General features: G+C 45.4%; 1 protein-coding gene across 5 annotated transcripts in view; it reads right to left on the minus strand.

Annotated features, from left to right (window-relative positions):
- Window positions 1-25,528, minus strand: part of GDPD5 (glycerophosphodiester phosphodiesterase domain containing 5) — a 164,373-nt gene that overhangs the window by 12,540 nt on the left and 126,305 nt on the right. For all 5 annotated transcript variants that reach the window (XM_083834215.1, XM_083834216.1, XM_083834218.1 and 2 more), the window contains 8 exons: window positions 24,200-24,298; window positions 23,028-23,121; window positions 19,235-19,380; window positions 9,551-9,633; window positions 6,643-6,793; window positions 4,980-5,198; window positions 3,275-3,432; window positions 1,221-1,368 (listed from right to left, as the gene is read on the minus strand). In XM_083834215.1, the coding sequence (XP_083690341.1) occupies window positions 1,221-1,368; window positions 3,275-3,432; window positions 4,980-5,198; window positions 6,643-6,793; window positions 9,551-9,633; window positions 19,235-19,380; window positions 23,028-23,121; window positions 24,200-24,298 (1,098 nt within the window). The remainder of the gene's footprint in view (window positions 1-1,220; window positions 1,369-3,274; window positions 3,433-4,979; window positions 5,199-6,642; window positions 6,794-9,550; window positions 9,634-19,234; window positions 19,381-23,027; window positions 23,122-24,199; window positions 24,299-25,528) is intronic.

Genomic DNA, 25,528 nt, shown 5'->3' on the forward strand with positions numbered 1-25,528 from the left:
ACCCTACTGGGCACCCACTTTAAGAACATCAAGCTGGGGTCTGAACCCCAGGCTCGAGCTTTTCAAACCCCTCCTCTACAGCATGTCAGATGATACAGGGGTATGCGCTCACAGCAGAGGGCTCACTTGGAAATCCAGCAGATGGAAGAGCCCTTTGAGGAGGGCTCCAGCTACCAGCTGTATTTCATCACTGACAATGAGGCTTTTACAGCAAAAAGCTGCCAGTGATGTGCTCACAGCTCCTGCCAGCTGTAGCAGAGGACAGATGTTTGCCACAGCAGAATTCAGACAATGATAACCTCTTCTGCCAACAGCCTTAGACTGGTGACCATTTTCAATTTTCCAGCGAACACCAGTGTGAATTTGCATAGTCAGACACAAGCAGTAGGTTAAGATAAGATAACATCTGTGCACAGATGTTCAGTCTTAAGGTCCTACCTCCCACTAAGGATGTGGATAACTCACTAAAGACTGTTAACTTCTCCTTGTGCTCATCTTACCTCCCTTTTCCCAAGGGATCTGCCAGAACAGCAGGCAAAACAGCTGCCTCCTGTCCTACCCCCATCAGGATCTGTTATCAAAAAGAAAGAGCCCCATCGCACGCATGTATGTCTCCATAGCTAAGCTCTTGCTTTGGGAATGTTTTGATGTAGCCTATTTTCCCTCTGCTCCAGCACAAATATTTCTGTTTAGTTCAGGCACCCAAAGTGCTGGCAGAGATTTCAGAGGGTTTGCTGGCTACGTGAGGGATAAGGTCTCTGGGTGTTCCTAGTCTGGCAATAGCCAGAGGTAAACCTGTCCACGTCTGGTATTAAAAGCAGTGAAAAAGCTAGTTCTGCAGCTTGCCTAAAACACAAAGTCACGTTCGCTGCTTCTTCTGCAACTCTAGCAGCAGGTCTGGAAAGGTGTTTTTCCATTGGAGGAAAATGGAAAAGTTGGATGGATTAAACAGGATGTGTTGTGCTCTCCAAGGACCCCAAACCCTGCAAGGGGAGAAGCAAGGCCACCTGAAGGAAGGGGTTGTGCAAGAGGTGCTTTAATCCTTTCCCGTTGCAGGGTTCAGGAATACAGAGGGTGAAAAACCTCAACAGCACGCTGAACCCAACCGAACCTTCTTGGAGAAACCCCCCAGCTGTATGGATGACATGTTTAATGGCCACCCCTCCACGGTGTCCCCTCCCTCCAGAGGCTCCCAGCACCTTCCTGGCCTTCGTGCTTACCATCAGCCAGATGGGAAAAGGCACCTTGCGAAGGACGTGGGAGCTGTCGGAGGTGACCGACTGGACACCAGTGCACCACAGGATGGAGTACAGCCAGGGCTCGTTCACAGTGTAGAGATTCACACTCAGGTTCGCCGTGGTGTAGTCCCTGCCAGGAGACAGATGGGGCGAGGGCTGAGTCTTGCGAGCATCAGACCCTCAGCTCAAAGAGGAGAGTTCCCACATCAGCTGCTCTGCTGAAATCCAGATTTATTGGGTTTGAATTGCATGAAATGGGTTTTTAATAGGGCACAGTCGCCTCATAAGCAACCCAAGGGCATTGCAGTCGAGTGGTTTGAACTTGAAAGCTTTCTTATCCTCCGCCCAAGGCCACAGACACTATCTGCCCAAGGCCACAGCCCGTTTCAGACACATCCTCATGAAAGATGGATACACCATGTTTCTCTAACCACCACCTCATCATGTTGATGTACAATTAACATCTGGCTCAGATGCCTGTCACGCTTCGTAGGCAATCTACTTAATTAAAAACTGACTGGGTTTGCAACATCAATTCCTACAGCTCCTATGCCCTTGTTCTGGGGACAGTTACGAGGTTACAGCTTCCAGTCTCCAGAAGTCATTTTGTGTAAGAGGCTAAAAACTTAAAGCTGGGGCACAGGAGCTGTCAGCAGTGAAACAAGAGCTAATATTGGATTCCTTCTACCCCTGCAATTTGCAGAAATTGTTATGTTTCTTTATCCACAAAGCAGAAACATCACTAGTCTCCCTGGCATAGAGAGCACAGAGATTAACTTTTACAATTTAATAACTACCAAAGCACTTTGAGGAGGAAAGCAGCTGTACAGGATGTGGACAAAGCAAAGCTCGTGTGCTCTGAAAGGCTAGGGAAGTCTCAAGTGTGGTCACAGTGACATTGAGTTGAGAGGACTGTTCTACACCAGGGTTTTTTGAACCTACTCAGCTTGCACTGCAGGACTGCAGCGGTGTCTGACCAGGCCCCACAAAGCTTTTAGGGTTCCAGAAACACTCAGGTGGCAGGTCTGATTTTGGAGACATCAGAGGCAGGGTTGATGAGAGACTGGGATTCATGAGGTGTGGAAGATGAGAGTTGGCATATGACCCTCTCCATGAAAAGGAGAGGACAAGTTGGGGAAAAGAGGCAGGAATTAACCTGGAGGTAAAACACAGACTTGATTTTAAGGTCAAACAGACCAAGTGCTGGCAGTCACAGAAAGATTACACTAAATAGGACCACTCTCAAAGAGCTGCAGGCTCAATTCTTCCTCCCTACTCCCAGCACCTAACATATAATAAGACAACTCCTTTAAAAATACTTTTTTCTTCTGAAAATGCTTCATTTTTCAAAAATTTCTTTGTGAAATAAATTCAAACTCAAAAAAAAAAAAAAAAAAAAGCTCTACTAGAGACAATATCTACCCTTTCCTTGGAAAAGGACCAAGCCACAAGCTAAAATTACATGCCTCAGATACATACTCAAGAAGAAGGCTGCACATTCTGTACCGGTCTCATTAAAGAAGAGAATTGACCAGTCTAAATAGGTGACAAAAGACAACAACAAATCAGGTGAATTCTCTGCAAAAAGAAGTTTCTAAAAGCAAGTTTAGACTTTGGGCTAATCAAAAATTCTGTCATAGCAGCTCTGGAGCAGACTCACAGAAGCAAAGGGCAGCTACTAATGAGGACGAAAATGAAGTGAACGCTTTTCCCCAAGGATGACAGTGGAATAAGAATCAGACTGTTCATGTATTTGTATTTCAGAAAGGATCATTGTGCACTTGATCACCATGAGTCAGCTGTGCGATCCTGGGAACAGACTGGTTTGTGGTTATTGGGTACAGACAAGCTTGCACAGCTCAAGTTTTTAACAACAAGTCCATCTGAAACGATACCTGTATGCAGACAAGACCTGGAATTACCAAGAAAGATGCTGCTGGGCCAGGGATGCATGCAGGGCATGATGTTAGAAAGGAGCTGTGGACACCCACTGTGGAGCAAATGGGCCGTCACCACATCCAAATGGAGGACCGTACCTGACATCCTCATTCGTGACCTTGGTGTAGCGCAGGTTGAGCCTCACGATGCCTTTCTCTCTCATGCGTTCTGCGTCCAGCTTGAGGCCAGAAGTCTGCTGGAATCCCGGAGCAATCTGTCTGACCAGCTGCCGCTCCGCGTCCGGCAGCCACATCACCTGCAGAGGCAGCGAGACAGAGGGTGGCTATCACAAAGACGAGAGGAACACCAGGCAGGGCTGCTGACAGCCAGTTTACACCAAGTCTGAAGCAAAACCACAAGAGACTTTGCTTTATTTGTCATATAAATTGTCTAGAAGACGCCTACAGCCTCCCACATCTCTATATAAATGAATTTCAGGACAGTTGGCAAGCCCAGAGGACTGGAACACATACATCTTTAGAGGTGAAAAGGGTTGAGATACAAAGAGATCAAGCCAAGGGCTCATGAGTTTAAGTATGGTGTATCCCTAAAAACCTGCCTCCCCTTTTTAGTAGAGATGATAAAACTTAAAGCACAAGACAGGATGCACAGGAGAAGCCTCCCACGATCCCACGTTTGAGACTACTTTCATCCACCCTCGTTTATCAGGACTACATCTATTCCAACCCCAACCCAGGGCACGATGTCAAGGGGATGCTGGAGCCATGACGGGCAGTTTTATGGCTTGTGCCATGCAGAGGCTGGGCCCAACCAGATGATCTCAGGAGCATCACTGGGCATTGCATTAACCATGCTTAATAACTCTTCAGCACTCATTTACTAAAGCATCAGACCAGCATGAGAATTCGGTTCAATAAGGAACCATCAAACTTGGGTGAGAAATATGACTTCAACACCCCACATTTATGTTTTGACTGTTTTTCCCTTCATCCCTTTGTGCAATATCCAAGGGGAAGGCAGTGTGGTCCTCCTCTCAACCTAGCAAAGTTGGCAGAGGCTGGTTGAAAACACTGCCACTGTGACCAGAGTTAACTGGAAATTGTGAGGCAGTGTCAGTCACTAAAAAACAGATTTTAAATTTAAACAGAAATTAAAAAGTAGCTCCAGTCCCTGCTGAACCCATCGTTGTGCAAGATGGTACTGAACTTGTCTGTACATGCGGGTGCACCTAACTGGCACACTGAAATACCCAAGCCACCTCCCTCACCAGCCTCACGACACAGCTCTCAAGCAGTCCGTGTTAAAGGAAGAGCACAGGACAGGTGAAAGGACCAGATTTCCTTCCCAGGCAGGGCAAGGAAAGAAATTTTCTGAGGGACACTCAAGGCCAGGTCCCTTTTGACACATGGGAAGTCGGACTCTCCCTCCAGAAGAGGTCATTGCAGCAGGGGGAGCTCCTGGCTGAAGTTCTACACCTCATGGCCTCAGGATCCCCACGTGGCTGGTGGTGGCGGGCAGCCGCAGGGCCCCTGGGCCCCTGTCTCAACCGTTTCCTGCCATCACAGGGAAAACTAGTTTACTTACATCCAGCAGGAACTTCCCCTGGTTTAATTTACGACCACCACCTCCCATTCCCCAGACATGGAGCTCAGGGAGGAGCTTGGGTCCAACTTCTCAACATCCTTCTTGATGGTTCTGGAGAGCTGAAGCCCCAGAACGGCTTCGTGGCACCAAGTAGTATTACAAACTAAGTGTCCAAATGGATCAAACAAGGCACTCAAGGCTGCAGGGAACCCATAATGAGTGAAATTTTGGAACCATCACCAACCCCGCAGAACTCACAGCCTGTTGCCGAATTCCTGATGCCAGGATGGTTTTCAGGGTGATGTTGATGTAAGTGCTGTAGTAGGGATGAGCTGGGGGCAGGTCCCGAAAGTTCAGGATGAGCGACGTGTTATCCTTGATCACCTCCAGCATATCTGCCAGCTTGCAGACCGACTGGTTGGCAGCTTCCAAGTAGTCAGACCTTGAGAGAGACCCAGCCGTCCAGAAAGGGTCGTTCTGAAAACAAAGCACATCCCAGCGTTACCACCACGAAGCACAGACTCTCCAACTGCAGGTGAAGCTTCTTTGCTGTCCCACCATGGCCACAGCAGGGGATGCTGACAGCTACATTCAATGTCCATCCTGCTGGAGCATGTCTCTGTGCCTCAGTTTCCCCACTGATGGGGAAGTTATAGATTCTTGCCGAAAGCAAGGCACGTCACCCCATTTCCAGGAGAAGAGTAGAGCTTTAGGGCAAGGAGTAAGCTAAAAATGTACTTTCTCACACTGTGTGTTCAAAGATCCTCCAGAACCCAAAAATTCAAAGGAGCACCTTTTCTTAAATAACTAAGAGGATCAGAGAGGAGCTATGGGATGTTGGAGAAGATGGATCCTCCTGACGTATGGACATTCAGGAATGATTATGGCTCAAAGGACACCCCTGAAAGCAGCTTTCCAGCTGCTGTCTTGGTCCTTCTCATGTGGCAAGAGGCATTTTCACAGCATTGCCACTCCAGCAAGCTTCTGTGAAACAGCACGTGGCTGTAATACACGGACACCCCCCTTGCATCTTCAGACCAGCAGTGATGTTACTATGGCTCGGGCTGCCACTGAGCAAGCACTCAGGGAGCTTCAAGCAGACACATGAAACCAGTATCTGAGCTCGTATCACTGCAGCGAGCCTTGTCTGAACTTGCAGAAGCGTGCCAGAGTGCTGCAGCCCTCCTTCCAGACCACAGTAAATGCTCTCCAAGAAGGTTACAGCTGCAGGCTAGAGAAAGAAATCCCACCTGCAAGCTGGCTGCACACCAAAAGATGGATCAGCCCATCCCACAGCAATTTCTTCTTTGAGGCTTTGAAAGCTGAACGTGCTTTGTTTTGTTCCCCGCCCCCCCAAGAACAACTGTCTCCAAAATTAAATTAAGGAAAAAGGAATGGTATAGCATGTTCTCTTCTGTTTTCCTTATAATCAGATTCCCCCTTTGCAGGGGGATCTTTATCTTCTGTGTGGTATCAACCAAGCATTAAGTTCCCTCCTTCCAAGTGGTGGAAGAGGCACAGAAAGATGATGTAGTTTCTCCTCAGCCCCAAAAAGGCTATGAATGCAAAGGGTGGGATGCCAGGCTCTGTGGATTGCAACACGAACAAGCAGACCAACATCTTAGAATTGACTGCACAAACACCACAGAGGCCTGTTAATATATATATATATATATATATTTAAATCCACCAAGTGAAAAGATTCCTTGATTTGATAGGGTCAGATTACCTACCAAGGTGCTCCAAACAGCAAAGAAAATGGCAACGTTAATTTAGTAGAGGACAAAAATAAATGGAGGCTTTGTCTAGCTGCACTTCAGACCACTCCATCAAGGAGCTATCTTCATCTCAAAGTGTGTTTAGGCGTGTGCTTCATCCCACAGCTACGGCTTCAGGACCCCCTCTCCATGCTCATACCCACCTGTAGGAACCACTCCCCAGCGTTGAGCTTTTCCAGGTCAGTCCAGTTGAACATGGAGGCGAGCTCATAGGCCCTCTCGGGAAACACTTCCTCCACGTTCGTTGTTCTCCTGAGTGTCTTGTCGTGCATCAGAAATGGCACTCCATCGTAGCTGCACAGACAGACAGAGGGCCCCGTTACAGGCAGAAATGAACAACCCTTAAACCATCCTAGCGAAACGCCCGTCCCCACTCCAGCTTCTCCCACAGCTTGGAGGACAACATCAAAATCATTGTGAAGATCTCGACCAGCTTAACACATCCCCAGCAGCCTCAATTCAATTGATTCAATTTAATTCAATTGCTGGCATAACCCTATCCATCCCATCCTTCTGACTCAGAAACGTCTAGAGTGACAAACTCATGTAGCTTGAACAAGAGCAGCCACCCTGAATGCTCACACCAACCAAAAGTGCCTGCAATTTTTGTAGCTCCAAAAGCTGTCAGAGGTTTCCCATACCATGTATCCACGCATGCACAAGCTATTCTCAAATTGTTAATAGTAGATGATGAGTAAGGCTCTCAGACCACATAGGAACTTAATGTCCATGGGCTTTCAGCAAGATTCAAGGGCCCCAAACTACCAAAATTGCTCTGAAATAACCTTTTCCAATTTGAAATTGGTTTCAGGAAACAGCCACGCTCACATGAGTAGCTAAGTTCAAGCATCTTGAAGAAAGCCCACCTCTGAGAAGACTCTAACTAGCCAAATGCTATTTTAAGCCACCTAGATAAGAGCAGCTCCGGGAAACCTAAAATGCTCTTCAGTCTCTTTTTCAGCCCAGTTTTATGTGGCTGGATCAGTGGTGACACCACCCAGAGCAATAAAGGTTTGTATCAAGGGCTGGGGGACAGCTGTATGCACTCAGAAATCAAGATATCCGACTAGCCATGCAGGGTTTTATGACATTTTCCAAAGCAAGAATCCCATCTTTGTATTAGGAAAATAAGGTCTGGAAAGGAGATGGAGTTAAACAAAACCCACATGAACTAAGGGACGAGCACTCCCCCAGAGCTATGAGGAGAACAAAAAAAGATTTTGGATGATGGAGCAAATGCTGCCTCAGCTTTCCCATTGCCTGCAGAAGTCCCTTGTCACAAAGGTCACTTGCATCTCATTTGCTATTTCTAGTGTGCATTATGCCAACTGCTTCCCTCCCCCTCTCCACTCAAAGCAACGTGCTGACACAGCACCACCATGCTCAGCAGCACACCACGTTGCTGCAATCAGAACGGTTTTTGATATTTACAGCTAAAAAAAAAAGATGCTAAGCAACTGCAGAATTAAGGGCATGGAGCGTTTAAGGGAGACGGGAGCTCAAGTCTCAACGTCTTGCAGCAGAGCATCATCAGATAGGGCTAAGCCTTAACTACAGCGTGGCAATCTGATGGGGCACTTAACATTCACTCCCTCCTCTCTCTAATCCTTCCACTTACGGAGTTACTCAGTGCCATGCAGGGCTCACCACGAAGTATTAACAGGCACTGGTTTGAAAAAATAATTGAGAGAAACCAGAGCTTTGTAAGAAAGAGAGGAGGAGGTGGAAGATGGGAAGCCCATCAAGCCACAGGCACAAGACGCATCTTTCAAAGTGATAAGGACAGCAGTGGGGTCAGTGCTGCAAACCCTTCCCAAAATCGCTGCCAGCTATATTGACAGCTCTGCTTTTGGTCTGAAGGTCACTGAAGTCCTCTTCTTACAAAGCAGCTTGGGTCTCCTAACGGGCCTCGTATAATTGAGCCTTTAAGGGCATCATTTAAGCTGTGGGACACCTGGGATGCTCCTCTGGGATGTCTGATGGGCAGCAACATGGGAAGATCTTAGCGCTTTTCAAGCTCTCCTCTTCCCAGAGTCCAGCCTTCTCCTTGGCCAGGGCTAAGGGAAGCAACCTATTCGGCCACCAGATAAAATAAGTGCTCATTCGTGATTCTGGATAGCCAAGCTGTTCTTCCTTCACAACTGTTAACAAAGGAATTTTTGAAGGAACAACTTTATTGTAAACATCCCAGTTTATCCCTCCGCAATGACATTCCACTCCCCAGGGGAAAGAAATTCCTTTAGTTTTCACATTGTTTGCTCTCAAGCAATTATGGAAAGTAAGAAAGCACCATGACAATTAGGGTCCAGAAGCCCATCTTCCACCAGACAAAAAGACCTTTCCATCAACACCAACCTCCAAAGAAGTCAAAAAAAAAAAAAAAAAAAAGGTCAGCTTGGTGTTTTCCTTGTATTTATAACTGGAACTAAGACAAACTGAGGGATCATCAAGATAAGGCATCACAGTTCCCTTCATGCCACTTCTACCCTCTTGCACATTTATGTAAAATATACAAAAAACAGTTCAGGAAAAGGAGTAATAATACCAGACAACGATCACACTCCTGGCACAAAGCACAGTTCTTGAAATAATTCTCTTTAAATTTTGTCTAAATTAGCCTTGTCAATTCAGCTCAACATCTGCCTGCAGGGAAAGACTTTGACAGGCACAGTATGACCAGGTGTCTCCTTCCCCCAGCACTGGTGTCATGTGAAGGAGGGCAGGAGGAGAAGGATTTTACTCCTGGGCTGCTGAATTCTTGTGACAGTTTTGCAAGACTGGTAAAGCCCTCCTGAAGACCTGCAGCACGAGGAAGTCAGTTTGGGATCGCTTCGCTCTCTGCACCTGTCCCAGCAGAAGTCACATTTAAGCAGTTGTGCCTCTTCCCAAAGCCAGCTGCCTTCAAGCCTGGCTAGAAACCACTTTCACTGCAATAAGGCAAATTCTAGGATAAACAACAGCCTTCAGGCAAATTAAGATCAGGGCTCTGAAAAAGGAAGTTTGGGCTGTCCACAAAGTGTCCATGCTCAGAGCAACAACACAGACGCTTACCTCAGTACGACATCAGCTTGGACTCCATACGTCTTCTGCTCCACTGCCTTCTGGAAGGACATCAGGGTGTTTTCTGGTGCCAACTGGGACAGAAAGAGCAACGAGAGATTAGCAGTAAGTAGGCATGTTTACAAAGCAGCATCAGCAAGGGTGCTGGGAAGAAGGCATAGAAAAATTAGGGAGCCAAAACAACTTTGTTTCACAGACTACATGCTGGCCAGTTATGCTGGAGTACCAGCGTCCCCCAGACAGAACTGAAGCCTGAAGATGATCCCACTGATGGAGATCCCACAGGATGGAGTTCAGTGAAGAGTTGTCATTGCCTGCAATGCCAGTAACCCAGTGAGCCCAAGGTCTGTCGCAAAATTAGGATATGAGACATTTGCTGACCAGTGTGGTCCCCAAAATGGCTTGTTGAGGACCCACAAAGTGATTATTAACCTGATGCTAATTCTCTATACACAAATAGAGCTACCTAAAATAGCTTAATAATTCTTCGTTCTCCTATTTTTCTATGCAAACAGTGATTACAATGCCTTCAGAGAAAGAAATAAGTCCACAAACCATGGTATCATCCATACCATGGAGAACAACTAGACCACAGGTTCTGTAGCACACATTTTATTTCCACATCTACCCAGTCAATAAAGTAATCTATTGCTAAGACTAAAAATCAGTTGATTTCTCTTAATAACAAATGTTCCAGTAAGTTATCAACAATACAAAAAAATAACCTTAAGCCTAGAAAATGTGTCCTTTATAGCTATCACAGATAAGGACACAACTTTTCATTCAAATTCCTTCCTTTCAAATGAAACAGATGACAGAAGAATTAGGATCTGTTAAAAACAATAAAGTATTTATCTTCATACTGTGTTTTTCTGCAAAAACAGTATGGCATAGCTAGCCCAAAAATGTCCATAAACCAACAAGAGGCAGACCAGAAAAAAATAGACTACTACAAAGAAAAACCTGACAGGCTGCACTGAAACGTGCACATCACACACATCAAAATAGCTCTATTTTGAAAAATCATTTTCTTATTTTCCAATTTTCCAATTTTGCTTTCAGGTTTAGAGCACCTGTAACATCCTGTTTTTCCCCACTCATCCCTGCCACCATCAGGATCAGTAAATTTCCATCAAGAGACGATGAGCATTCACAACTCGTGTTTTTCAACAGTTACTGAGGGATTGGGAAAGAGGAATCATTTTATAAATAAAGACCTAAATGCACCATGCAAGTAACGTGCACAATAAACTTATATTTAAACTTATATATAACATATTTAAATCTTATATATAAACGTATGTAAGGAGCATTCATTTTTTTGTTAACTGAGCAACTTAAACACCCAGGTCAGCAAAGCTTTGGGGTAAAATAACCCAACCACAAACTGTCCTGAAACGGCAGCAACACAACCTTTATATAGATACAGCATCTCTCTGCTGAATTCCCCTGGCTCAAACCGCACATCAATATCAGTTCATTTTTCTGTTTGTTCAACAAAAAGCAACACGGAGGCGTGTTATCTTCCCCGAAAAGGCTCCTCCTGATCAATGCCTGAGTTGTCTAGGAGAGGGCGAGAGGCATCACCTCCATCACACCCTCTCGCACAGCCCAGTGCTGGGTCACACCAGGTCAGGCTAGGAGAGATTTTTGCAGCATTTTTGCACGATGCCCAGAGCTGTCAGCAGGGAGCAGCAGCCCCATAAAGATCCCAGCCAGGCAGCCCTGCTCCATCTCCTTGGGTTGCTTTCAGCATCTCGGGTTTCGTCCCGAAGTAGCTCGGGTTTCCTCAGGATGAGCACTGCAAGGTGATCGGCTGGGTGCAGAGCGATGCTCGATGTTTGCTCTCAGACTGCAGCAGCCACAAGGAAACAAAGCAGGCAGTGTTCAAACCGGAGGCAGCTGAGGATTAGAAGCCAAAGGGCGATGGAAGACCACCAGCCCAAGACAGGAAAGGCTGGTGGGTGGATGCAACCCAAGTCCCAGCTCAGGAGGTGATTCCACATCAAGCAGCAACCCTCTGAGCAGCCTCATCAGGGATGTGAATGTACCAGGAACAGAAAAGCAAAGTGTATTGAGTTGTAAATCATCTCTTGGGCTAAGGGAGACTGGAGAGGACAGGTTGAAATACCTCCACTAAGCAATCGATGTTAAAGCCTTCAACAAAGGTAGGACAAAGAGGAATGACACTGCTGTTACCCACCTACGCAATTAAGAGCTCACATTGCATGAAGCAGGGCAAAAGAGGGCATACAAGCCTGGCCAGAACATATTCTCCCTCTACAGAAGGTGGCCAAGGTCTTATGTCTTACCTAGGCATCAAATTCTGGCACAGTAGAGTCCTAATCCAGAAAGGACACTGGCTGTTGTTGCCTCTGAAGTGTGTTTTGTGTTTGTTTTTTTTTAGGGCCGGGATCAGTTGGGCACCAGCCCTCCTGGGTTGCAGCTGGTTGGAGATGCAGAGCAGGCTTTAACCTAAATGGTGGGGAAGTCACAGCCTGCACTGCTGGAGGCATTATTGGAAGGAAACCAAGCAAAACAGATCTGAGGAAGCAAGTCAATACACACGAGCCTTCATCACCCTCCTCATCAGACTGGGGAAAAGTGAGCTTGGACAGAGCCAAGACTGCATACAGAAGTGATAGATGAAAGCCACATAGAAACAAACAAGCAAAAAAAAAAAACCACAACAGTATTTTGGGGATAGGATTTCAGTATATCAGACCGGATAATTTTGGCCACATAAAGACAGCAGTGACATTCATGCATCTTAAATGCAGTGCTATAAAACATTGCAGTGAGCTAAAAACTGACACTGAGTTTCAAGATTTGGTGCACCGTGACTGTCCCATCCTCAAAAAGATGCCACAGAGCCTGACCCCATGGAGAGAAGATCCCAGCCACAGGAGTGGAATATTCCCCTCCTGCCCCTACAGAGCTTGCAGACTGAACTTTAGTTGTTAAGAGGGACAAAACTTAGCTGAACACCATCAGGGCTGCATGCAGCTGGTCAGATATGAGGCTCGTCCATTCCTTTCCCAGGAACTTGACCCCCAAACGCAAGCTAGATGAACTCACAAAACTTCATGCTGATTCACGTTGAGTTTTGCAGCTGTGCAGAGGAAACAGTGCTTGAAATTATTCCACAAACAGGCTGGCACTTCAGACCTGACCATCAAAACGCACACTTCGGAGCTGTAACGTCACCTTCATCACGACACCACTAGACGTGAAGAGCGTCATCCTGAAGAGCGTCACAGATGGGTGAACATCCCTGGCTGCTCTGAATCAGCAAGCAGCACGGATGTCAGGAGAAGTGCCCTCCGCAATGCCGTGCCCCACGATAGCAGGTGCTGGGTAGCCTCTGTAACACCACAGTGCTCTTAATCAAGTTCACACTCCCTACAGTGTGAGTTTGTTGTAAACAGGGAGAATCAGTAACAAATATTTCCATCATCCTTGCCTGCATCTGTCTCTTTCCAAGAAAGATGGAAGTAAAAAAAAAAAAACAAAACACATCAGACTGTTTAGTACAGAGATGTCTAAATGGGACAATTGCTGGCGCAAGATGTTCTTTGCTTAGTGCTGATTTAGTGTTTTACAGCAAAACTGCAATAAATAAATACATAATCTTTCTGTTTGCATTACCCTCTCTCCCTCCAGTTTGTTTTTTGGCTCTCCTCCTTGTACAATACAGTCAAGCAAATTACATCTAAAACCCAAATCCACGTTTGCAGTGACCCACTGCAACTGGACACAAACCGTTTCTTAAGAAGCCAGCGTTGAAGTGAAGGAAGCCCTGGGGCACGTGGCAAGGATTTCACCCCAAAATCCATCCTACAAACCATGCCAACATCCCCTGAAAGCCACAGCTTCTAAAAGCTTCTTTGCACTTCGTTTGATGGGCTCATCCCTTGCAAAGAAAAATCAACCTGCTATTCATATTTTCCTGCTAGGGAGACGCAGCAGGTAATTTCTAGAAAATTGCCCATGAATGAACCTATTTTTGACTATTTTTGTGCTCAGAAGTCAATTGAAAGTGCTTTCAAATGGAGCAATGAAGTCAGGAGCTTTGGACCTTCCTTAACAAATATTGGGAAAGTATGCTAGTTAGCACTACACTCTATTTTCCCTCTAACAGCCAGCTTGCCAGGACTTAAAACATAAGTAAATAAATCACTGCATCATTTGCATGTTAGAGAGGCTAACAGAGAAGCTTGCACCCAAGAAGTAAATTTCAAGAAGTAAATTTGTTCCAAACCATATCTGCAGCTATAGCAAGCTCTAAGGATATTTTTCATCCATTTCATCATTTTAAAATTCATTTTGATTTCTTCCTTCCCTTTCATCTCCTCATACGCCAATAACTGGACTAAAAACATAAAACGTGATTACAACGATAGCTGAGAATTGGAGTTTTCCTTGCCATAAAAAGATGCTCTTTGGAAGTTCCCTTTGTGGGGCTAAGCCTGAGATCTGTCAGTACATCGGCTTTCAGGATTAGGTCCCACTATGCCAGTTCACTAGGAGGCAATAACAATACCGTTTAAAAAATATTCATCTTTAATCCCCCAGGAATTCAAGGTATTCTAGAGAACATCCGTATCCAGCATTTCTGGAAACATCACAACTAGACTGAAAAGTAGTTAAGTAAAATAAAGAAAAAAAAAATATTGCCTTGGACAACAGGATAGGATTTTAAGCAAAAAGCCATTAGAGATTTAATAACTAGGCATACAGCAATCATGAGGTCTAATCTCGCATCACATGCTAGCGCTAAAGCTTGATTTAATGAAAGACTGCCTAATCATATATAGGATGGTTTCAATGAACACAAGCCTTTCTCCAGGCCTGACAGAAGACACGAATTGTGATTGTTGCTGTTAGTTGGAGCAGTGGACAGGTTACTTGGCCATATCTAACAGCTGGGGGTGCATAAAGCATACAGCAAAGATGTATTGATTTCAGCAGCACAAGCAGAACAAACTGAACCATTTCAGTCTGAGCCCTTAAAAACCAAAGCCATCCCAATTAGGTGGCTGCAAAGTTTTGGTATCCAAGTTTAAAATGAAATAAAGGCTCTCCAACACACCTAAAACAACAAAAAAAAAGCAATAAAAAAATCACCAGATCTTCTTTAGCTCAACAAGACTCTCAATAAGCCACAGTTCCAACCAAAAGTCATAGAATGGCTCAGGTTGGAAGGGACCTTAAAGATCATCCAACTCCAACACCCTGCCATGGACAGGGATGCCACCCACTAGATCAGGGTGGCCAAGGCACCATCCAGCCTGGCCTTGAACACCTCCAGGGATGGGGGCAAATCTTCACTACTATCAATAGTTGATATTACAAGATGACAAAAACAGCATCTCAGAAATGCCAGTATGTTGGAGGCTTCACCTTCAGGTGTGATAAAAAAACAACACTCCACATGTGCAAGGACACATTTGCTGGAATTTTTCTGGGACCACTACAGCGTGCTCCTTGCCAAGGCAAAACATCCCCCTGCAACACCCCAAAAGGCAAATCATAAGCACAATTAAACACTGGCTCCCCATAGCACTGTGTCCCAACAACGGGTATTTTTCCATTCCAAACTTGTGCAAAGCCCGTGAGTCAGCACTGCCCAAAAATGCTCTTCCCTGCACAGTGCCTGTGCACGGCGCCGAGACAGCTGCTGCCTGCCAAGAAGGAAGGAGGTCGACGGCATGCAAGCCCCACGTGCTTCGCAGCATGCAGACAGATGTTGAGACAGCGCTGTTGAGACATGCCAAAAACCAGCTGTCTGGGTGGCTTGCCAAAAGCATTTATTTCCATGCTATTTGTAGCCTCCAGCTCTGAAATCAGGAGCCGTTCTTGCCTCCGACATGCTTGGACAATTTCCACAGGTTTAGCCCTGATTTGTTTTCTTTCTTTCTTTCTTTTCTTTTTTTTTTTAAAAAAAAGAACCTTTTTGGCCACAGTAATAGGAGGTGAATTTCTAGGCTTCATGCAGTTTCTAAGGAAGACAGATACAGCTGAAATAAGTTCTTAATGTTATTAATCTTTTGGGTGACTTACCTACAATTTGAGATCAAAGACCATCATGATGAGCTTAATTTTTCTCCTAAGGAATTAGGAGACCAGGAATTAAGGACTAAATTAGGATTAGGAATTAAGGACTAAGCCTAAAATCAAATATGATTCAACATCATGAAGAGCACCTTCTTCAGATCCCAAACCCAAAGACAAATTGCCTCAACACCCAGCACCTTGTGAGGAGAACCATCTGGGAGAAGACTTCAAAGGCACAAATAGCAGTAGAAGCTGGTGACCTAATGGATGAAGTTCCTCATTTTCCTATTAGAGTTGATCCCAGTTTCTACCTCCCACCCTTGTTTCGGCTCATCCTCAGCACAGGCAGCACACTAAACATCAGAAAGAGAAGACAAAGCCATTGGCGTTGAAGACAGAACACAACTAGATTGATGAAAGAATAAACCAAGAGCAAAGACACCAGACACCTGCTCATAAAACCATCTGACATGCTTAACCTATTAACATGAACGAGTTGCAGAGCCCCCATCTCATGTTTCAGACCTGGGTGTCAGATAATTCTTCCTCCCATCAGGACAAGACCCCTTCAAACTAATAGGGATGAAGCAAGGTCTGGTGCCCTCAATGCCCAGCACACCGCTGCCACAGTCCTTGTGCTCTCCTGATGGGACTCCAGATGGACAGAAACAGACCTGGAGGCCGAATAGTTAACTTTAGAAGAGCCCCTGGAAAGAAACTAATTGATTAAATGCCTGCCAGAAGAAGGGGCTTTTAGTTAGCACCCTGATGGGAAAAGACATTTAGCACAGCGAAAAGTGGGGATGACTGGTGACATTTAGGTAATAGAAGGTAGAAGGAGTTATGCAGAAGAGCATTTCTAGTGATGAATTAAAGCACATGGGGGGGAAAGGATGATACCAAAGAGACATTTTTTTTGGAGGAGCACCAGGTGTCAGCCATTGTGGAGCCTGTAGCTCTCCTGTAGTGCAAAAAGCCACGCTTCATCTAGGTGCTGATGCCAGGATGCTTTCCAATTTTCTCTCGCTTCTTAAAATGCAAGGACATTTTCCTGCACTGGCGTTTTGAGACAATTTATATGAGCCATATGGCCTCTGTTCCTCGCTTTTTTCCTGCACAGAACAAGGACAGCAGTTGAATTACACTCAGATGCTGCGAATTACACTCTCAGAAATCCTAAAGAGAGGGAAGAAGAGAGACGGGCTGTGTGCACGCATGGAGGCCAGCAGGCTCTGGAGTATGAGTGAAGTTCATTGCCCCTCTATGAGAGGCAGTCTGCATGCACTGATGAGCCAACGTGCCAGGTACTGTAGCCCTCAGGAAGCACATGTATATGGGCTTTCCTGGGAAACTCTCCTTTTCACCACCTTTTGCCACATATGCCACATGCCATCACTCCAACAAATCCTTTACTCAAGGACAGCAAACATCTTCAGCCATCCCATGGATCCCCTGCTCATCAGAACAGCAATCGAGCAGAAGAGCACTGGTCATGCAAATGCAGCATTACAGACCCAGTCCTGCCAGACTGGTGAAGCAGCCAGCTATCAGGCTGTACCAGAGAGCACAGCTCCCAAGTCAATTTGTCTTGCTTCAGGAGATTTGAAAGCAGCATTGCATTGCTATTTATCATCTCCAGTCCCACTAGATGCAGTATCACCTCAGGACCCAAACTCCCAGGCTCCAGACTTTTGATCTTGATATTGCCCAAGGGAGGATGTCTGTGTCCCACAACTCAGACTCTTCTCTCAGTTATTTCCTTCTCCCCAGCTCCACTTGGCCATCTCTTCAAACACCTACATAGTAAGTAGCCTTGTGAAAACTTGACTCTGTTAGCAGAAATGCCTTTTGGCAAGGCTTCAGAACCATGAGTTTCCAAGCAGACATGAAGACTTGCACTATATATACTAGATGAAGCTTTTCAAAGTCAAGGTGACATTTGATAAAGTGAAAAGCTGAGCATTGATGGAAGTACAGAAGAACATTTTGACCTCCTCTATCTGGTTCTCATCCTTCTTCTTTGCCGTTCGAGGGCACAGCCAGAGCACACTCCCTACACATATGGCAAAGATAAAGGAGTCACATAAGCCTACTGCCAACGCACGATGAGACACGCAGGCTGTTGTTGGAGGTTGGAGCAAGGCTTGATAGTGTGTATATATATATACACTATATATATATATACACACACTGTCAGGACTGTTTGTTGGCTCCAAGGAAGAATATGAAGCAAACCAAAGCACCGAGTCTCTGCTAAGAATCTTGTTCCAGGTAAGACATGCTGAGTTTTTTGTTAACTAGTTCAATCTGGAGAACAGAAAGATTTTGTCTGCTGCTGTTTGGTGTCTTTAGATGGCTACAGGGGGGTGCACAGGCCTAGAAACCCTACAGGAAGAAAGTCTATCAAATTTTTGTGGTTTCCTGTCACGCAGAAAGCATGCAGAGACCAGGTTCTCACACAGCCTTCTGGCCTTCAAAGTTGGTACAAACTCAGCAGGACAGGAAAAAAAAAACATTTGTCATGCCCAGAACTTCATTCCATCGCCCACAGAAACAATACGGTTAGAAGAGCAGTGCAAGTTGGCAATTCAAGGGATTTCTTAAAGAAAGAAATCATTAAAGAGAGAGAACTGAAATGAAATACTTCTGGGTCATGGCAGATGTTAATCTCTCCACTCTAGGACTTGGAGAGGAGCTCAAGCACACTCCAGCCTGCCAAATAGGTTTTGACAACCTGTAGAGATTTTTTTCTTTTGGGTGTAAGCAGAAAAGTTAGTTGGATGCCTAAAAAGAACACTTGCAAGGCCAGTGGCAACACTGCAGTGTGCCATCTTGTATGAGATCAATTAACCAGCAAAGAGAGATGGAAGCCCATGAGCAGAAGCACCTAAAGTGCAGACCCAGACCAGTGTATCCAAAAACCACAGGAGAGCTTCATCTAAGCCCAGAGCTGTGCCCACACCAACAAGCCCCATCTTTAGCCTGAACACGACCAGAAACGTTGGAGGAGAAAGGACTACTGCACTATGATTTCAAGGTCTGGCCAGAGACAGGTGACAGAACTGTTTCATCACCTCATTCTGTCTCACGATGATCTGCAATGCAGGACTACAGTGCAGTCGTGTAGGGTCAAGCACAGCTCCCTTGTTTTTTTGTTTCTGCAGATTACCACATACCCAAGGCATCTTGTTGGGAGTCGAATTTAATCGCTACTGGTGACATCCTGCAAAGGACACAAAGCCCAAGCCTTAAGGTCTACAAATCACAGATTTCTGCTTCAGCTCAAGAGCCAAGCCAGCAGAGGAAAAAAATAAAATAAAATAAATAAATAAATAAACAACACCCAAACAAAGAGAAGAACCAACATACAGAGAAATGCAATGGCACAGAACCCCCTGAACAAGGCAAGGACTGTCCTTTTGCTTGTAAGGCATCCAGCACAGCCAGGCCATGCCTTGACTTGGGGTTCACGTCCTGCTGTATCCACCACAGCAATTCTAGCCAAGAGGGCTGCCTCCAAGTGCCAAAAATATTTTCCTGAGAGCAGTCTGGAGACCACCAGGCCCAGTACCATATTTTAGGCAGGCACCACAGCACCATTAACACGAAGCCACTCACCATTGGTGCTCCACGGTGACCTATGATGGCTGGCTTTGGGCCCAGAGCCTTCTTCTCCATTATGCAAGGGGATGAGATGGTGAGGGGGACGAGGTAAAGTGCAACTACGACCGCGAGGTATGCAGTGAACATCAGCATCTGAGAAGCTGGAGTGGAAAGAGAGAGGAAGATGGTGAGGACATCGGTCATGAACTCATCCTACCACAGGAGCAAAGTCAAGAGACCTTCCTCCTCCAGAGGGGAGATCAGTCTGCAGCCACTGCTCCTAGAACAACAGGGTCCTTGTTTAGGGAAAAACATAATTTATTAAAAAAGAAAATCTCTTTGGACTAGTCAAGTTCTGCAGGAGGTTTCACTTGGTACCCAATTTTTGGGTAGACCAGTGTGGAGCCAGGAGTTGGACTCGATGATCCTTATGGGTCCCTTCCAACTCAGGATATTCTGTGATTCTATGATTTCAATTTACACTGGGGAAACAAAAAGTTAAACAACCTCCTTAAAAGCCCCATCCATATAGCCCCAAACCTGCTGATTTCTAGCTCTACAGGCAAGCCAGCACCAAGTTTTGCCCTTTCTGACAGCAGGAACAGGGCACTCACTAAACAATAGTAAATATAGAAAATTAATAAATAATAACAAAATAAATAATATCTGCAAATCGTGGCACCATGGTGCACTTCACATCACCTGGGTTTATACTGATCATCCACCAACACCACCTGTTTCAGCCAGGGTAAAGGTACTTTAACAACAACTGCCAGCAGAACTGAGTTCATTTGCAGTGATGTTTTACTAATTACAATGGGCACATTTGAATGAATCCCTTGGGTTGTGATGGTGCTGCACTCCCCGGGGTCTCTGCAAGCAGCTGCATTACAGAATTCTCACAGCCCAGAGTCCCTGGGAATATTTCAAAGGTGCTGACAGCACAACACAAGCACCCCTTGTCCACAGCAAATGCATATTCCTTAAAAAGTACAGCAGGCACCTTTGAACTCCCCAGATATTTAGATTTAATTGAATACACAGGTATTAAAGCAAAAGTTGCTTTTTGGTTCTCTGTTCTTTTAACATTTTTTAACTCATTAAGGCTCTGGAACTTGAGGGAGAGCCTCCAAAAAATTAAACATGTATTTGCAATGAACACAAGATAGGAAAAGGTTGGTTTTGTTTTTTTTTTAAACAGGAAGGTCAGCCCAACCCAGCTATGGTCCTGACCGCAACTGATCTGGTTTCAACACAGAAATCAACTGCTTTTAGAGTCCAGCACCTAACAGCCTCATTCAAGCATGTTCCTACAAGCCAGGATGTAACACTAATAACTTTGCCAGTTAATTTTTCCTCCTCTCTCTGGCAGAGATGTCAATCACCCACAGAGCACTCAAGGAACTGAATGGCTTGCGTTACTGGCATTAAAACCACCAGAAGGACATAGGAGGTGATCCCAGTTCTTGTGCACCCTATGAACACTGCACACCAGCAAGGCAATCGGGCTGATTTTGAAAAGTCCCAGGCTGTGCAAAGAATCTGGTCCCTTCCTACAGTTTAGGGATTAAGCAGCTCAGATTCAGACCAAAGAAATTCATGGGCTTGAATTATCTTTTGATCATTGGCCTGCAAGTTCAAGGAAACGATGCCCCAACATGCATCATTACAAAAATGGTCCATGAAAACTACACCCAGCCATGCATTCAGGGCAATTGAGACAATGCACACACACGCAAAAAAAAAAAATTTAAATACAGACAAAGTACTTGCTGTTAACATGGGCTGCCCAGGGAAGTGGTTGAGTCACCATCCCCGGAGGTATTTAAAAGACGTTTAGATGTAGAGCTTAGTGATATGCTTTAGTGGAGGACTTGTTAGTGTCAGGTCATGGGTTGGACTGGGTGATCTTGGAGGTCTCTTCCAACCTAAATGATTCTGTGATTCTGTAACTTGGCAATTAGATAGTCTGTTTGGAAGAAGGTCTCCTAGTGACCACCCAAGCTAAGCAAGCAGGACAGATCTCCCATTTTGTGCAACATGAAAGTCCCAATGACAATTTTTGATGCAAGCCTTCTTGATCTACTCCTCCTGCTTTAAGCTCACTGTTCTTTATCTGACCACAGAAACAAGCTTTGAGAACAACCTACAATTATTTTATTTTTTATACTAGAGTCATTCAAGAAGCATCAATTCTGCAGGACTGAAAAACACCTAGATGTTAATTTTTCAATTCAGAAGGCTAAAAGAAAAAAAAAGGGGGGGGAGGGGGCAATTTGCTCAGGAAAAAAAAAAAAAGCCAAATGCTGAAGAGTATCAGATGCCTCAAAGGAAGAACGAGAACATACTGCTGCAGCAATGCCTCTAGCTGCACCAGTTATTTCCGAAAGACTGAGTGAAATACTATTTTCCCATTATAAGGGACTGTATGTTCTCAGAGATTTCACTTTTCTTTTTTTTTTAAACACCACCATGTCAAACATATCTGCACCAAGAAGTATGTGAACTCATCCATATATTTTTCACAAGTAAAATGACCCTGAAAGAAACAGGGAGTTTTAAGAGCCAAGGATACAGGTGAGATGCATGGTCTTCTTTCAAAAATTAAAAAAGAAGAAAAAAAGAAGAAGAAAAAGAAGAAGAAAAGCAAAACAGTTTCCTTATGTATTAAAAAATTCATGGAATGTAACTGCAAGGGAAAAGGTATGAAGAATTCAGGAGCACATGCAGTCTCTGCTCTAGGTGCAACCACAAATCCTCCCCCAGCTGGCAGCCTAATTACATGCTAGGAAGTATTTAAGAACCACCAGGTACAGCTTTTTTGGCATATTTATAAATTAAGGCAGAACAATTCTTTCTTTGAAAGGTCTCTCTGGATATCAAATCTTTCAATCCCCAGTCACCATCTCCAGACATCACTTCCTCATGCTGAACACCCACTTCTTGGAAGCTTTTCACAAGTGCTGCCAAATCCTTCCAGGGCTTGTATTTTCCTACAGGTTAAATACCAATTAAAATCATTGTTCTGCAGCTGGCACAAGTGTCTGAGGACATCCACAGACACCCTTAGGAAAGACACCCCTGCGGGTACAGAAGGAGCAAATTATTTCCCAAGAAAACCTGAAGGAAGAGCCCAGGCTTCGGAGAGCCCCTGGCAATGAGGTGGGGAAGGGGAAATCAGAAGAACTTGTTTCAGTGGATGGGCTCCTCAACCAGAAGAGCTGGGTTCAGCATGACCTTCAACATCTCACACATTTCGGAAGCACCTAACCACCAGGGGGGTCAGAAAGCCTCAGCTAGTGAGGCTTTCAAGCAGCACCTAGAAACGCAGGTAGAATCATTGAATCATTAAGGTTGGAAAAGCCCTCCAGGATGATCTGGCCCAACCATCAGCCTACCACCAATGTCACTCACTAAACCTTGCAGAACATTGCACGTTAGCTGGAGAAGATGCAATTATGTATTGTAATGAGGATTAGGGGAAGTCTAGGTGCTTTTATTCATTGCATCATTGAGAATGGCCCTTTCACCTCCAGCTGGGCTGTGGTTCCAACAGCAAAGCATCAGCTGTGGGATCTGGGTGCATCCCCAGACCAGCTTCAGCCTGGTTCCTCTGTGAGAACATCCACCTCCCCAGTGCAGCCGAGCTGGAGGCTGCTGACCACCTTGGAAGGGAGCCTGGAGGGGCCAGCCCTGGCTTCTGCTGGCTGGATCCAACACCACGACAGCCACCCACCAGCCCCTGACCACCATACGAGGACAGAAGTGGTCTACAGGGTGAGAGAAGAGGTGCCCAGCAGGTACTCACTGGCTTTCTCCGTTCGTGCAAACTGCCCCGCTATCAACCACGACAGGGCTGTGACCGCCGCAAGCGCTCCTATGTGCAGGAAAGGGGCTGTGGCCTGCAGGACACAAGAATAGGAGGAAAAAAAATGATTAAACATCCCAAAAACCTCCAAATTCACTCATCTTGCAGGCTCCATAGGACATCAGATGATTCTGTTTTGAGTTGGATTTTGCAATATTCCTGTGCTTCAGCCTACTGCATCTGTTTTGGATCTCTTCTTCCAAATCCCACTGTTGCCTTTAGCACTCAAACCAATATGAATAAAAAGCAGGAAAGTTCTAATCCCCTTCCAGGGGAAGAGCTCACCCCATAATATCTCAAAATATATTTGATATAGGCCCCCTTAGACACCACACAATTTTAGGTAAGGCTTTTGGTGCCACTAAGTTTAACATTTCTTGTAGTCCAACTGAATATGTTGGACTGGACATCACCATGGAGCATCACCATGAGAGAAAGTTTTAGATAGGCCCTCTGAGTCATGCTTCTGCTCTCCAACTGCCTGCCTATATCTTTAAAAAGCAAGGAAAAAAAGGAAAACACTTCTGAGAAATGTTAGTCGCTTGCGTGAAGGCTATTTTTCCCCCCATATTTGCATACTACCAAATAAGAAGCAGTAATCACCAGTAAAACCTCAAGCCTTTCATGGGCAAAATATTTTTCACACAACTTTTTGAGGAAGAGAAAAGAAGGAAGAGAGAGCAAGTCTATCAAGAAATTCAGTTCTTAACTATTTTTCTCTAAGCATCCCTGCAGCATACCATGAGTCTTTCTTAAAAAAGGACTCGAGCACGCAAGTTCCATTATTTTTTAGATATATATACACTTCTACACAGGGCAAAAATAAACTCAGAGAAGCACTCCCATGGTGCTGGGAAAAGCCAGACACACTCCAGAAGCGGACACCATGCCCTGAGCACTGCTGGCCACACCAAGATCATGGATTTTTCCAAGTGGAATTGCTCTCGCCCCCTTCAGCAGCTTCAAGTCGCCCCCAGCTTCAGAATTTCCACCTCTAACCCTGCAGCCAAGCCCTGGTTTGATTTTAAAGGAAAGAGCCCAGGAGATGGAAAGATGGAAACAGAGTGATCACTTTTGTCCCCACCCAGAGAAGCATCCCGCACACAACTTACTTGCAGTGAAATAAATACCATCTCCCATTCGTCGTCCCAAAGCTGTGCTATCGATGACATGGTCACCACGGTAGTTATCAAGGTCGTCATCAGGCCAATCTGCAGCAAATGCGAGAGTATTTACTTACTGGAGCCTTTGTATTGTTATTATAGCAGTTTTACAGATCGGGAAATGGAGAAAGAAAACTTTTTGCATGTAACAAATGGCAATTTAAATAGAGAGTGGGCTCTGCCAGGATCCTGTGTGCCTGTGATGCACCAGTGCTATGGAAGGTTGCTGGATTTCACCCAGCTTGCCCCTCCAACAGTTCCGTTCAGGAATAAACCTTGGACACTCCCAGCAGACAATGAAAATTGCTCTTCAGCAAAGGGTGAATGTGCACAGGCAAGGCTGTGCATCCCCATCACAAAGTGGTCATCATCCCTGCAATGGTTCAGCACAACTTTGTGCATGGATGTGACTTCACTTGGGTTTGAAATGGAAACAGTTCTGTGGTCAGCATCCAAGCCACATTGACAGAGCAGTAACAACAGATATCACAGCAAGAGAAGAGGCTCTGGATGATGCAGTGGCTGAGCTGAGATGGCAGGATGAGCCCCAGTCCATCAGCAACCTCCCCTAGCCCTCCCTGCCATCTCCACGTGGAAACACTCAGAAGTCTGAGCAGAGCAGTCAAAAAGGAAACGTTGCCTCCATTTTGAAGGTAAAAAGTTCATCACAATCTGCCTCAGAAATAACTCCTCCTGTAAAGATCTGAGGGACTAAATCTGGGCTGTCTGTCAAAAAATAGTTCGCCATCCTCCGCCTCTCCGTCTGGTATCTCAGCCTCTGCTGTGCTGCGTGCCTGCTGGATCCAAAGGATGCTGCTGCTCTGCCTCCCAGTCCCACACACTGTCTACATCTGAAATCCGTGCAGGAAGCTCAGGCAGAAAAGGCCAACTGATACACAGCAATGAATTGGTCATCTAGTTTGTACAGGACATCTCTAGACTAGTTTCAGATTTTCTTAATACCCTAGACAAATAAAAACCCCGCATCCTCAAACTTTTAAAGAAATCAGCTTGGTATGTAAGGACAGGATTTCTCTATGTAGTTTAGCACTCCTGCCATTCCTTTCCTGGCTTCCCCCAGAGGTCTGCCAACAGCATGGTAGGTGTCCGTGGGACAGCAGTGCTTTACCCTCAGCCTCCACCTTTGGGGGAACACGAGCAAAACACATGGGGCCACGAGATCTGGCTGCTCCCCACTGAAAAGGGCCCACAAGCCAAGAAGCTGCTTGTAAACCGTGTACCACCCATCTCTGCATGTGCTTACCTATTTAAAACACA

The sequence above is a fragment of the Anser anser genome (genome assembly GCF_964211835.1).
Source record: "Anser anser genome assembly, chromosome: 1".
Classification (NCBI taxonomy): domain Eukaryota; kingdom Metazoa; phylum Chordata; class Aves; order Anseriformes; family Anatidae; genus Anser; species Anser anser.